Here is a 14,686-nt window from a genome sequence, read left to right as displayed (position 1 = left end):
ATCCAGGGGTTCTACCACAAGATACTGGGGGATAGCCTGAAGAGTATCAACTACGACAGTGGATTTACGGTTGAGGAGTTGTTGAAAATGTTCTTTCCAGTCTTGACAAATGGCATTGTCATCCTTAAGAAGAGAGACACCATCCAGTGAGTGAAGGGGCTCTTGTCCATTTGACCTTGGTCCTGGCCCTGGTGGCTTCAAAAAAGCTTCACATGTCATGTTGATCAGCATATTGTTCTCTCGGGCTTTCCTTTCCCATCACTTGTCCTTTATTTTCTGGATTTTGTCTTTGGGTGTCAGCCTTGAGCTGTTGGAATGTTGCCTTCTTAATTTGCGACCTTGGGTTGTTCTGCCAGGTACTGAAGGCTGCTCGTTTTTGTTCCAGGAGGTCACATATTTCAGCATCATTTTCGTCGAACCAGTCCTGGTGACAAGGATTCTTGAACCCAATGGTCTGGACACAGGGGTCGAGTACAGCTGACTTTATTAGTTCCCATTGTTCTGAAATTTAGTTTAGTTTAGTTTAGAGATACAGCACTGAAACAGGCCCTTCGGCCCACCGAGTCTGTGCCGACCATCAACCACCCATTTATACTAATCCGACACTAATTCCATATTCCTACCTCATCCCCACCTGTCCCTATATTTCCCTACCACCTACCTATACTAGGGGCAATTGCTTTTGGCCAATTTACCTATCAACCTGCAAGTCTTTGGCATGCGGGAGGAAACCGGAGCACCCGGAGGAAACCCACGCAGCCACAGGGAGAACTTAGAAACTCCACGCAGGCAGTACCCAAAATTGAACCCGGGTCGCTGGAGCTGTGAGGCTGCGGTGCTAACCACTGCGCCACTGTGGATGTGTGAAGATTTTCCAAATTGGTTGTGAGCTGCACTTGAAATTCCTCTCTTCAGTCAGGCTGCTTTAGGGCTAAGACATTGATCTTCCTCCTCTTGCAATTTTGGGACTTACAATGTCTTGGTGCTAGGCAGATGTTCATCACCAATTGAACGAATTGATGTTTGAGTGATACAGACATCACTTAGATGTTCGACTCGAACAATGACATAATCCAGGACGTGCCAGTGCTTTGATCCAGTATGCCTCCATGTGGTTTTGTATTTGTCCTTCTAGCGGAAGGAGGTGTTTGTTATAATGAGGCTATGCTGAGTACACTTTGTCAGCAGGATGACACCATTCACATTGGCTTTTCCCACCCTGTTTTTCCCATTGGTTCCTCCCATTGGAGTCATGGCCAACCCTGGCATTAAAGTCCCCCAGAAGGATGATCTTCTCTTCTTTTGGGATGGCAGTGAGGACTTCATCTCGGTCAGAATAGAACTTTTCCTTAACATCTTCATCAGAGTCAAGGTCGGGGAATAAACACTGATGACGGTGGCATATTGGTCACGGCTGAGCTGTATGTGAAATGACCTTAGCCTTTCATTTATACAATTTGGGAGTTCAGGCAGTGCATCCAAGATCCTATTCCGGATGGCAAAACCAACTCCGTGGATGCAAGGGTCACTGTCAGCCTTTCCTTTCCAGTAGAAGATGTATCCCCCTGCTTGTTCCTTCAGCTGCCCATCCCCCAGGAAGGCAGGTCTCACTGAGGTCTGCATGTCAATTTGGAGTCTTGATAGCTCATGTGATACGATTGCAGTTCTTCTTTCCAGACAGTTACTCTTGAGATTATCCATGAGTGTTCGAACATTCCAAGTTGCAAAATTTAAAGTTTTCTTTCTTTGACTACGAAAATGGGTGATCCCACAGGGTGTGGTTTCCCAGCCAGGAGGGAGGGGGACAGCCTATTTTTAGGGCACCTTTTCTAGCCCCCTCCCCATTTGGGGTGAGCAGAGGGTATCCTGAAGAGGACTGCTCAGTCACAGATACTGTGCTCAAAGACACCTCTGACCCAACACAGGTGTCCATTGACCTTCATGCATCTGTCGTCTGTGTGCAGATTCTTGACTAGGGTCTCCCAAGTTCACAGCCCTGTTCCCGTTGCCAATTCTCCATCACCACAGGACTTGGCAAATGAACCCTGGTAGAAGCCTGCACGTGACTTTGTTTAAAGTGGGGACCTTGGGGGGCGCCATCATTGTCCACACGATCTTGATGGGTTGGTGATCAGATTTTGGCGGCATGCTGAACCATGATGACCAGGACCACCTTGCCGCTGCAGCCTTCTTTCACCTTTGCAGCCGGTGAGACGTACAGTCTTCCTTTGTCTGTTCTGCCATTGTGGACTTACCGGACCACATTTTGCATGGCACCCACCACCACCACCACCCCCCCCCACCCCACCCCGACCTCACCGCCATGGATGGCCCTACCGGGAGCAAGGAGATCCTGATGGCAACGCTCAAGGAATCGTCAGAACACACAAGCCTCTCCATCATGTCAAGATGGCAATCTACGTGAGCGATAAAATGTCTTTACACAATGAGTGGTTAGGATTTGGAATGCAGTGCCAGATAGGACGGTGGATACAGATTCGATAGTAGCCTTCAAAAGGGAATTGGATAAATATTTGAAAGAGAAAAAAATTGGAGAGATATGGGGCACTAACTGGAGTTATGTTGGACTAACTGGATTGCTCTTCAAAAGAGCCGACACAGACTCATTGTGCCGAATGGCCTCCTTCTGTGCTGTACTATTCCATGATTCTAACCTTGTGACAAGACAGAATGAGGTCAACATATTCTAAGCCGATTGCGTGCATGAACCCAAGTGACTGGATATATTCGATGGACTGCATGCTGAGTGACCACCATCTTGAAAATGTCCTTTGAGTGACAAATGAAATTAGAGGGACCATTTCAGCTGACAATGGAATATATTGTCATGTAGATGTTTTTTTGGATTTGGGCATCAATCATTGTGGGAAATATAAAGACGTAATCACCAAAATGTGGAACTAAAGTGGCATTAATGAGTTTCCACTCTGCTCAGTGGACTAAAATTGTCATTTTAGAAGTATTGTGAATTTATTACATGCTTATATTGAGTCACAGAGTTTAAATCTTACTTTGGCTCCATATTGAAGAGCAGCAATTCATTTTATTTTATGTTGAAATGCCCAAATGATTTTCATTCTTCATTCTGACTAAGAGGGTTTTGAAAATGGAAGTCAAAGAGCTACATTTGGGAGGAAAAAGCAGTGCTCCCATGGCAATATGTAAATGATGCAACATGGTACACACTCTGAAAATGTCTTGGGTAATAAAGTTGTCTCACATGACATTAAAATGTTTATGTACATCTATAATCTGTTTTCATTCAAGGTCTTACGTACTGTTGCATATCACTCGATAGAGCTGGAGGCAACAGTGTAAAGTAACAAATTGTGAAGGTTATCTTTGCACAATTATGATTAATTGAACACTCTAACTGTTTTCAATTAGTTCCAGTCTTTACTCAGTAAAGACTCTCGGCCTGAAATACTGTTGGAAGAAGATCAGGGCAATGGGCCTTCTGGCTGCTAGCATTGGCCATGTCCCAAATCATGAAGGTGGGTAATTTGCGTAAAAGGGACATGCAACAGTGGTATCTGCTCCCCTGGAGAATGGGGTGGTACTGATCATGATACAAAAATAGGATAGATACCACTTTCCTAACAGCATTCATTGTTAGGATGCAGGCATTGTGGTGCTATTTCCACCAGTGGATGGTGATGGCAGCACATTAGAATTTCTTATTGGGCCAAAAAAGATAAACAACCCAATCACCACACCTCAAATTCCAGCACCCCCACTCCCGCCATGGTACAACCCTGTAGTACTTTCCCAGAAAACAACAATAACAACTTGTTTTTTTATAGTCCCTTTAATGCCATTAAAATGTCCCAAGGTGCTTCATGGGAGTGTTATAAAACAAAATCTGACACTGAGCCACATAAGGAGATATTAGAACAGATGACCAAAAGTTGGTTTTAAAGAGAATCTTAAAAAAGGAAAGAGAAGTAGAGAGGTGGAGAGGTTTAGGGAGTGGACTCCAGAACTTAGGATCTTGACAGTGAAGATGTGGCCACCAATGATGGAGCAATTTAAATCAGGGATGCTCAAGAGACCAGATTTAGTGCAATGCAGGAATCTGAAAGAGTTGTGGGGCTGGAGGAAATTGCAGAGATAGGGAGGGGTGAAGCCATAGAGGGACTTGAAAACAAGGATGAGGATTTTAAATTCAAGGTGTTGCTTAACAGGGAGCCAATGTAGGTCAGGAAGCACAGGGATGATGGATGAATGGGACTTGGTGTGAATTAGAATACAGGCAGCAGAGTTTTCGATGACGTCAGGTTTACAGAGGGTAGAAGGTGAGAGGTGTCCAGGAGCGCATTGGCATAGTCAAGTCTAGAGATAACAAATGCATTGATGAGGCTTTCAACAGCAGATGAGCTGAGGCAGGGCAGAATTAGGTGATGTTATGGAGATGGATATAGGCTGTCTTAATGATGGCGGCAGTATATGGTCAGTGTTAATTATATATTAATTGTATTTAATTGTATGCAGGAGGTGGACATTAACTAGGGATACATTTGAGCTCCAATAAACAGGAACAGATTGAAACTGTGGTTGTTGGATTAGGAGGTACATGTTTGTAATGTGCATCTTTGTAAATAAAAGCTCATAAAGATTGGCTCCAGTTCTATCTTTCACTGCCTGGTTTTCTGGAATATAACAGTTCAACACTTATCTCAGAGTCAAATATGGTTGTAAACAGTGTGGTTCAGTTACCAAGGAGAGGCATGGAGTCAGTGGCTAGGGACTGGAGTTTGTGGTGAGTACGTAGGAATTTCAGCCACTCCACATATAAAATGCTGGGAATATAATCCAGCAGGTAGAAATGTGATTGCTAGCTTTCTGACGGGAACACCTTACAAAAACACAGGGCGGAATCTTCTCAGAAGCAGGGGAGGTACCAACATCAGGGAGTTTTTTCAGTTGGTCAGCACATTCAGGCAGGGGGCGAGACTTCCCCCCTGGATATTGCCAGGAGGAGGGTGTGGCCAATTAAGGAAGGCAGGTGGGCCTTCCATGCTGCTGGCCCAATCAGAGGGCCAGCAGTTCTGCAGCCTCGGCATCGCCACCGAGAGAAGTGCCCTCAGCTGAGGCAGCAAGGAGAACGTGAGGGTACCTTCATTTTGAAGTGCCCACGCAGGGGTGGCAGAGTTCTTTTTGCCAGCGCCAAGCAGGCAGTGCCTGGTGATTGGAGAGGAAATTCCTCCAATGGCGGTGTCGTGACCATGGGGGCTCTCATTGCCACTGACGGCCTTCTCCTTGAGCCATGGAGCCTCAGGTTCCGATGGCACCCCCACACCAGGGAAGCTGCTGGGTAGCCACCTCCATGCAGCTGGCGGCCTCCCGACGTGGCAGGGGCCACTCCGCCGGTGGAAAAATGGCCCTTCAATTATTCAAATTGGCCACCCACCTCCGTCTGGCGGGCAGTCAAGCTGTTGCCATTGCTGCCAATGGGAAACTTTCTCAGTGACGTGACTGCACCAAGGAGCAATCCTGATGCAGTTCCCCGGATTTTACCCGCCCAGCTGTCCCCCAGCCTGTTGCCCCAGGGCCAGTAAAATCCCTGCCACAGAGAGGAAATTAGCCTGAGCATGTTGATTATTTTGTACAGCGAAGACCAGAATCTCTACCCTATAACGTTTAATGCTTACATCTGGAATTTATCTGGATGTCAGGCATCACCCAGGACGCATATTAGAGAGGTGAAATCAGCTGGGAGGATTTCACACCTGTAAAGGACGACCCCACCCCCGCCTCACAATTTGCCTTCTGTTATGGGTTCTATTATGTGCATGTGCTTGTTGCATGCCCATTTGCCCTCTTTGCCCATTGCCCTGTGCCCAGGCAATATTTCACAGCCTCTCACCCCTTCCTCCAAGCACTGAAGTCGAACATCTGGACATTTTGTGTTTTCAGACGTGGGTTGGAACAGTAAATGTTAAGTGATTATTTCGGGAAAAATGGTAAAATTGGTCGAAAATCATCTTGAAACTATTTTTAAAGTTTTTTTTTAACTCCCTGTATACGTGTTTTTAAAAAAAATCACTAATAGTTATCCTGAAATGGGTTTTGTGAATAAGGAATTATTCAGAGAGCCCTTACTTTGTCAAAAATATCAGCGGTTTCCTGCTGACTGGTGAGAGTGCAGTCGTTCCTGAGGTGGTGGCCATTGCTTACAGTGCATGTGGAAGCAGGGTCATTTGTCAAACACCATGAAATTTAGTCTGTTTGACTGTTCCATTGCTGAGGTAAAGCATTTAGCCAACCAAGAATAGCAGACAGTACACAAAAAGAAACTGCATCAGCTGTTCTATTTGGGCACTGATACTGTCTATACGAGATGGGGCACAGAGGTGACTGCATTGCACACTCTTCTGTGAAAATTACACAAAGGATATTGGAAAGTGTCTTTGGTCTGGTCGAAAGATTACATCCACAGGTTAAACAGCCATTGTCATGAGAAATTTATGGTTTAAAAGCCAAGCATGCCTCATGAAAGCAAAAAGCTATTCGGAACAAAGCCACTGATTGCAAACCATTGAAGTGAAGTCTGCACAGGCTTAGCTTGCCTGAATGAGACTCATTGGGCATGTTTACATTACAGAATAAATTCACCCATTCTCACATTCCCATTACAGGACAGAGATGGGATGACAGTCCTGCTGTGCTGATGCTCTGACCTGTGAGTAGGGGTTCCTCCTGGAAACATACAATTGGTTAATTTACTCTTATGACTTCTGGGTTACAGCGAAGAGGTGATGCTAAAGTTGCAGTATTAATGCAGAGTTAGGGACTGACCTGACCTGACTGCAGAGAAGTAAAGACTGCCTGGAGAAATTAGCTGCATGCAAGTTTAGTTTGAGACCATGTGATGTTTAACTCCAGTTTGTTACTACATGGGGTCTCTTGGACTATTTTTTATTTCTGAGTTCTCATCAAGACAAGGGATGTTAGTGCTACAGAATGGAACTCATCTTATTTCAGACACTCAGTGTCATAGAATCAGAAAATGGTTTCAGCACAGAAGAGGCCATTCAGCCCATTGAGTCCAAACCGGCTCTCTGCAAAAGCAATCCAGCTAGTTCCACTCCCTCCGCCCTTTCCCTGTAGCCCTGCAAATTTTTTTCCCTTCAGGTGCTTATTCAAATCCCTTTTGAAAGCCACGAGTGAATCTGCCTCCACCAGCCCTTCAGGCAGTGCATTTCAGATTCTAACCATTCACTGCATTAAAAAAAATCCATGTGTCGCCGTTGATTCTTTTGTCAATCGCTTTAAATCTGGTTCCCAGCTGTTCCGTTAATGGGAATAGTTTCTCTCTATCTACTCTGAGTAGAACCCTCATGATTTTGAGCGCCTCAATCAAATCTCATCTCATACATCTCTGCTCCAAGGAGAACAAACCCAGCTGCAGGTGTCAGGAATAGCACAGTCAGATGTAACGTACCCTCTATTCTATTCAAACAACGTTCTTCAGCCACAATTTCAAAACAGCACCCCTTACTCCACTGCGCCAGTGTAACATTTTTTCCATACAAGCTGTCTTGTGGGAATGCCAAATTAGGACACCTTTTTGATGTTGACCCATACCCACCAAGAAAGATGTCTTTACATATATTTATATAGCATCTTTCACACCTGGAACATTCCAAAGTGCTTCACAGTCAATTTTGAAATGCAATTACTGTTGAGCTCACAAAGGGAGAAGCCAATTTACACACAGCAAGGTGCCACATACAGCTCTAAGATAATCGACTAGTTAATCTGTTTTGGTGGCGTTGCTTGAGTGATGAACATTGGCCTGGATACCAAGAGAACAACCTGCTCAACTTCAAAAAAAAAGCAGTAATAAATCTTTACATCCTGTTGACCCTGGATTCAAACTGTACAAGCTCCTTTTGTAAAAACCCTTTGGCTTCAGCAGACGGAGGACACTTTCATCTGATCCATTTGGGCTGGCTTTGAATCCAGGTCAAAGACGTAAAAGGTGAAAGGCCAATGGCAAACTCAATGCACCACCTAATTTGGCTTAGACACTTTGTAAACCTACCTGGAGTTCATTTAAATGTTCAGATGGTTGTAGGAACTGCCACCTGAGGAGGTCTCTCCTGGGCAGGAGAATTGGAGTTCCAGCAAGGTGGTGTAAATGGAGTTTTACCTGGCTGGAACCCCTACCAATCTCCGACCAGCAGCTGCAGTATAAATGCAGTTCAAGTTAAAGTCATTTGCATTGTGAAGTAGGCAATCCAAAAATGTACACTAGCCACATTCTGAAATGTGTTAAAAATGTTTTACACTAGCCACATTCTGAAATTCAAATATTCTCTGATTGGAAAGATTGCATATTTTTTAAACTTACCTTGGTTGTCTTTACTTTATTTCCAGAGGCACAGCTCCAACCAGTACGATCTGGCAGTACTTTACATTCTTCTCCATCAAGGCATGGCTGCATTTGACACCACCATTTCTGTAAAACTATTGAGGCTGGTTCAACAAAAAAAAAAACAAGTAAACAGTTATTAGCTTAATTTCCCTTCGAAAGGCAATCATAAGTCTATGTCATATTATTACCATGATATAGTGGAGCACATTTATATTTCCCTTCCAATTTTCTCCACTCTCTAACAGCTTTGATCTCCGTGCTAAAGGAAGGATATACTTGCCTTGGAGGGAGCACAACAAAGGTTCACTAGATTGATTCCAGGATGAAAAGGCTGACCTATGAGGAGAGATTGATTAGAATGTTCTCTAGAATTTAGAAGAATGATAGGTGATCGCATTGAAGTGCATAAAATTCTTAGAGGGCTTTACAGAGTAGATGCTGAGAGGCAGCTACCCCTGGCTAAAGAGTCTAGAACTAGAGGCTGTAGTCTTAGGATAAGGGGTCAGCCGTTTCAGACAGAGATGAGGAGAAATGTCTTCAAACACTGGGTTGCGAATCTTTGGAATTCGCTATCCCAGAACGCTGAAGATTCTCAGTCATTGAGTATATTCAAGACTGGGATCAATAGATTTCTGGTCACTAGGGAATCAAGAGATATGGGAATAGAGCAGGAATGTGAAGTTGATGTAGAGGTTCAGCCATGATCTTATTGAATGACAGAGCAGGCTCCGGCACTGTATAGCCTACTCTTGCTCCTATGATGTTCTTGGGGTATCATTACTTTCATAGACTAGACCTGTATTCTCCTGAGTATGGAAGATTGCAGGGTGATCTAACTGAAGTGTTTAAGACGATGAAAGGAATTGATAATGTAGAAGGTGAAACACTATTTCGTCTGAAGGGGGAGACAAGAACAACGGGGCATAACCTTAAAATTAGAGCCAGGCTGTTCAGGGGTGATGTCAAGAAGCACTTCTTCACACAAAGGGTAGTGGAACTCTGGAATTCTCTCCCTCAAAAAGCTGTTAAGGCTGGGTCAATTGAAAATGTCCAAACTGAGATTGCTAAATTCTTGTTAGGTTAGTGTATTTATGGATATGGAACTAAGGCAGGTAAGTGGAGTTGAGATACAAATCAGCCATGTTTTAACTGAATGGCAGAATAGGCTCAAGGGGCTGAATGGCCTACTCCTGTTCCTATGCTTCTATCATTCTACAATAACTGGGAGTTCTTCAGTACCTCACCAAGGTGCAGGGATAGCATTGGAGAGCCACACTTAGAGAGCACAGCTTGAAGATAGGGCTGAAACAACTCTAGCTTCAATTGTCCAAACTGTACATCCCATTGGGGTTGCAAAATCATAAGGTCCTTAAACGTGAATCCAGATTGGGTGTTGACACTCCTCATGGGACAAATACGCAAACTTTTCCAATATGGTTCACTGAACAGTTAATTTTCCCCTTTAGCCCAGAGGAAAATTAGGTTAATTGTATTGCCCATATCCTCCCTGATTGAGATAAGCTGGCTAGCTTTCTGAATATCATTTGCAGCACCATTCTATATCTTTGTTTTTGGAAATATGAAAAATTATTTTTGCCAGTGAACAAATGTTCAAATTCCAAAAAAGGGTTAATCTGTACCATTTCATTTCAGTGATGTGTGCCAGTGCCAAAACACTTACTTTGGGTGTCATTTTTAATGCAATTCACAATGAGGGAACAATTGTGTTATGTGTGATACAGTCAGGTATTCAAGAATCATCAGCTGGAATGCTGACAGCAAGTCTCTTTCCAGTTTGATTATTTTAATTCCTTTCTAAATTACTTTAATCTGATCTGTAACAAGAGTGCTGGCTGATCAAAATGCTCTACTTAAGGTTTACCTGGAGACCCCAAAGGAATATATCCTGAACTCACTACAAGAAGGCAGTAGATGTCACTTTGATAGACATTACAATGATCTCATGACTGGCAGACCAGTAATGAGCTGCAGACAGAAAATATGTAGTTATTTAAACTGAGCCATGTTAGCGTCCCCATTTAAATAAAAAGCTCTGTTAATAATCAATGGGAATAAATATCAGGTAGTACTGTTAACAGACAGACAAGCCGCAATGCCGGTTTTACACCAGGGCAGCAGGTTGAAAATCAGGAGCCAAATGAACTGAGCCAAATTTGATGGTTTGCTTGAGTTGGATCAGTGAGGGACCAATTCTGTACCCTCCCCTATCAGAGATGACCTATGGTGTTGGCTTTTGGCATCAAAATGGATTGTGAAATAAAACCTAGGCTGCAGCCTGTGTTCCATTGGTGGCCACCCTTCCAATGCATATTGTTATGTTAGGAACCCAGAATCTTCATAAAATCCAAGATGAGTGAATAGACCCTTTTAAATATAGTTCAGAAAGCCTTCTATCTGAACATTACAATTGGATTCATTTTCTGTTTTTTTTTGGAACTGCACAACAAATTACCTTGGTGAGTGCTATTGATTTCAATCCAATGGATTGTACAGGAATACAACATTAAAAATGAGATAGAATGCAGTTTGGCGTTCAATCTGATAACTACCTGAGGGAATTGTAGAAAAAAGAAGCCACAAACGTGGGGACAGGGAGGGGGAATTGATAGTTTTCTAGCTTTCACATTCAAGAATTCACCAGGTTTGTTAAAAAGAAAAAAGCAAACCTACCATCAACACATGAAGGAGCAGCACGCGTCGTTCCTGCTACTTGTCCAGGGAAACAGGAGCACTTCACCGTCTGCGACCGCTCTTCAATTTTGTTCTTATTGCAACATCTGTGCAGAGCCACTACCTCGCAGGTGCCAGTCTTAACATGGTGAGCTGTGCAACAATAATCAGGCAGATCAGTGGAAAGTCACTGCATAGATATCCCCACTTACTCTGAAATGCTGGCCGTATCGCTGGGGAGAACTGTTTTTATTCGTTCGGAGGATGTGGGTGTCGCTGGCTAGGCCAGCATTTACTGCCCATCCCTAATTGCCCATACGAAGGTGGTGGTGAGCAGCCTTCTTAAACCGTTGCAATCCTTGGGGTTTACGTACACCAACACTGCTGTTAGGGAGGGAGTTCCAGGATTTTGACCCAGCAACAATGAAAGAAAGGCGTTATAGTTCCGAGTTAGGATAGTGTGTGGCTTAGAGGGGAACTTGCAGGCGGTGGTGTTCCCATGCATCTGCTGCTCTTGTCCTTCAAGGTGATAGAGGTCACGGGTTTGGAAGTCGCTGTTGAAGGAGCCTTGGTGTGTTGCTGCAGTGCATCTGGTGGATGGTACACACTGCTACCACTGTGTGTCGGTGGTGGAGAGAGTGAATGTTGAAGGTGTTTGATGGGGTGCCAAACAAGTGGGCTGCTTTGTCCTGGATGGTATCGAGCTTCTTGAGTGTAGTTGGAGCTGCACCCGTCCAGGCGAGTGCAGAGTATTCCATTACACTCCTGACTTGTGCTTTATAGATGGTGGACAGGCATTGGGGAGACAGGAGGTGAGTTACTCGCAACAGAATTCCTAGCCTCCCTCATCTGTTCTTGTAGCCACCGCATTTATGTGGCTGATAGCACTATCTCATGGCACTATCATTGCAGCTTGTCTCGGGATACTATGTCTTCCCTTCAGAATCCATGGCCTCATTCTGGTCAAATCTCCCAATGAAATGGTCCCAGGTGGTATAACACTATCCAGTACTGGTTTACAGAATACACTATTGACACCCCACCCCCTCCCCCCAAACCATCCACCCCCCTCGCCCAACCAATCATTTTCATCCTGCATCCCACCGCCCAATCTAAGCAAAAGGTCTATCCATGCATAAAGGCAACAGTTGATGTTGGCACTGAGCCAGACAGGCCAAGGAAATTCATTCCTGTTTGCAAGCTCAGTTTGCTAATCTCAAACAAAGTCCTGATGGGAGCACTACAGTGTTCTTAGGTCAACGAAGGGGGAAAGAACATCCTGAGGAACTAATTCTGGGTCACAAGCTAGACATGTAATCCAGTCAAACTTCCTCTAAAATCAAAACAGAAAATGCTGGAAATACTCAGCAGGTCTGGCAGCATCTACGGAGAGAGTAACAGAGTTAACATTTCGGGTCTGTGACCTTTCATCAGAACTGGGAAAAGTTAGAAATGTAATAGGCTTTGAGCAAGTCAAAGAGGGGAGGGTGGGTAGAAGAACAAAAGGGAAGGTCTCTGATAGGGTGCAGGGCAAGAGAGATTAAATGCCAAAAGGTTGCATGGTACAAAGTCAAAGGGAGTGGTAATGGGACAGGTAAAGAAACACAAGGTGTCTCTGGATGAGGTGTGAATGGCAGGTTAGCAGCCATCCAAACAGAAGTAAAGAGATTAAGGAAAAAACAAAAGGGGGGGAGGGGGGAAAGAACCAGCAAAAAAATAAACACAATAAAAGAATAAAAATGGGGCCAAAGTTTATGATCTTAAATAGTTGAACTCAATATGGAGTCCGGAAGGCTGTAAAGTGCCCAGTCAAAAGATGAGGTGCTGTTCCTTGAGCTTGCATTGAGCTTCACTGGAACACTGTAGCAGGCCAAGGACAGAAATGTCAGAATGGGAGCAAGGTAGAGAATTGAAATGACAAGGAACAGGAAGCTCGGGGTCGTACTTTCAGACTGAATGGAGATGTCCTGCAAAGTGGTCACCCAGTCTGCATTTGGTCTCCCCTACATTGGGGAGACCATATTGTGAGCAGCGAACACAGTATACTAAATTTAAAGTACAAGTAGATTGCACTTTCACTTGGAAGGAGTGTTTCTCTCCACAGATACTGCCTGGCCCGTTGAGTATTTCCAGCATTTACTGTTTTTATTTCAGATTTCCAGCATTGGCAGTATTTTGCTTTTGTATTAGAGCAGTCATATAGATTAGTTTCTCACTGGCTGCCATTGCTGAATCTCTGCTATTTAGTTAAATCCAGTTAGGCTAATGCAGAGTGGAGTGGATTTCCATGGTTTGTTATTTAAGGCAAAATCATAAAAACGTAGATAAAGAATGCATTTACTGCTGGAAGTATAACAATATTTATCAGGGAACATGTATACTGAACATGAAAATCTTGTCCCTGACAGCTAAGATAATTGTCCAAATACATCAGTCATTCTGTGTAGAGTTAATCTGTGGCCCTCATGTTTTTGTTTATTTTAATGTTTATTATAAAACTCTCCACAGAATATTGGGGTTGAATTTTCCCGTGGGCCACAGGAGCCCCACGTCAGGACTATATGCAGGTCCCGAGATCGTGCTTGTCATCAAGGCATTCACTGGTGCAACTTTACATGAGGCGGGCTCCTAATTGGCTGCCTCCAGGTTTGTCATCGAATTAAGGATGACAGGCAGGTTCCTGAGGCAGGCGGCCCAATGAGAGGGCTCACAGCAAAAGCTGACTAGCAGTCCCACCAGAAAGGCAAGCACGTGGGCGGCACAAAATGGAGGCACTCTCGGAAGCTTGCTGAAAATTTAAAATTAAAGGCGTCCAGAGTTGTTCAGGCCATCAATGTGGCGGGGAAATTCCTCCACAGGAATGGTTTTGGCTGCAGCCGTGGCCTTTTCATACTTGTGGCTCAGTCATAGGGCCAGTGAGAGAAGGAACCAATGACCCTGCAGCCTGCTGCCCGGAGGCTGCCTCCAAATTGTTGCCAGCCTCCAGACTCAGTGGGTGGGGCTGGTGGTGGCGGGGGGGGGGGGATGTCTTACGCCAGGAAAATGACAGCAAGCGCTGAAAATGGCCCCTAATTAGGCCTTAATTGGCTGCCAGTCTCCAGGCAGGGGATTGCCAATTCCCATGACAGCCCACGCCGAGAAACTCGCTCGGAGTTGGACAGCATTGGGGAGCTGTCTCAACGCACAACTATCTGAATTTCCCCCATTTCCCCTCTGCCACCCCCCACCGCCTACAGACTCGCCTCCACCTCCGTGGCAAAATTCAGCCCATGATGTCAATGATCTATTTTTACTCTATATGACAGGCCTGTAATCAAACTTCAATTGTCTGTACACACAGTCATTCTTTAAACAGGGAATGCTTGCCAAACACGTGGGAAACAAATGGAGACAACTGGCTTGGTATTTACATCAAGTAATTCACTCATGAAGATGAACGTCATGTACAGGGAGATTAAACTGTGAAACTAAACGCTAACATTTCAATATTGCACATACGCAATCATTCTTTAATAGGATTCATGAAATAAATCTGAGCAAAACCTACACTATGCCAAAAAGAGACTCAAGCCAACTGAATGCACAATATTTGAA

General features: G+C 44.4%; 1 protein-coding gene across 9 annotated transcripts in view; it reads right to left on the bottom strand.

Moving 5' to 3' along the window:
* Positions 1 to 14,686, bottom strand: part of LOC137379802 (chemokine-like protein TAFA-2) — a 264,057-nt gene that overhangs the window by 14,665 nt on the left and 234,706 nt on the right. For 7 of the 9 annotated variants that reach the window (XR_010976914.1, XR_010976915.1, XR_010976910.1 and 4 more), the window contains 3 exons: positions 11,093 to 11,245; positions 8,378 to 8,502; positions 8,069 to 8,210 (listed from right to left, as the gene is read on the bottom strand). Coding sequence is in view for 1 of the 9 variants with exons in the window: in XM_068051181.1 (XP_067907282.1) it covers positions 8,378 to 8,502; positions 11,093 to 11,245 (278 nt within the window). In the remaining 8 variants the exon portion in view is untranslated. The remainder of the gene's footprint in view (positions 1 to 8,068; positions 8,211 to 8,377; positions 8,503 to 11,092; positions 11,246 to 14,686) is intronic. The other 2 variants (XR_010976916.1, XM_068051181.1) reach the window with 1 other exon arrangement.

The sequence above is a fragment of the Heterodontus francisci genome, chromosome 18 (assembly GCF_036365525.1).
Source record: "Heterodontus francisci isolate sHetFra1 chromosome 18, sHetFra1.hap1, whole genome shotgun sequence".
Classification (NCBI taxonomy): Eukaryota; Metazoa; Chordata; class Chondrichthyes; order Heterodontiformes; family Heterodontidae; genus Heterodontus; species Heterodontus francisci.
The sequence above is the reverse complement of the archived record's forward strand: the minus strand, read 5'-3'. Positions and strand labels throughout refer to the sequence as shown.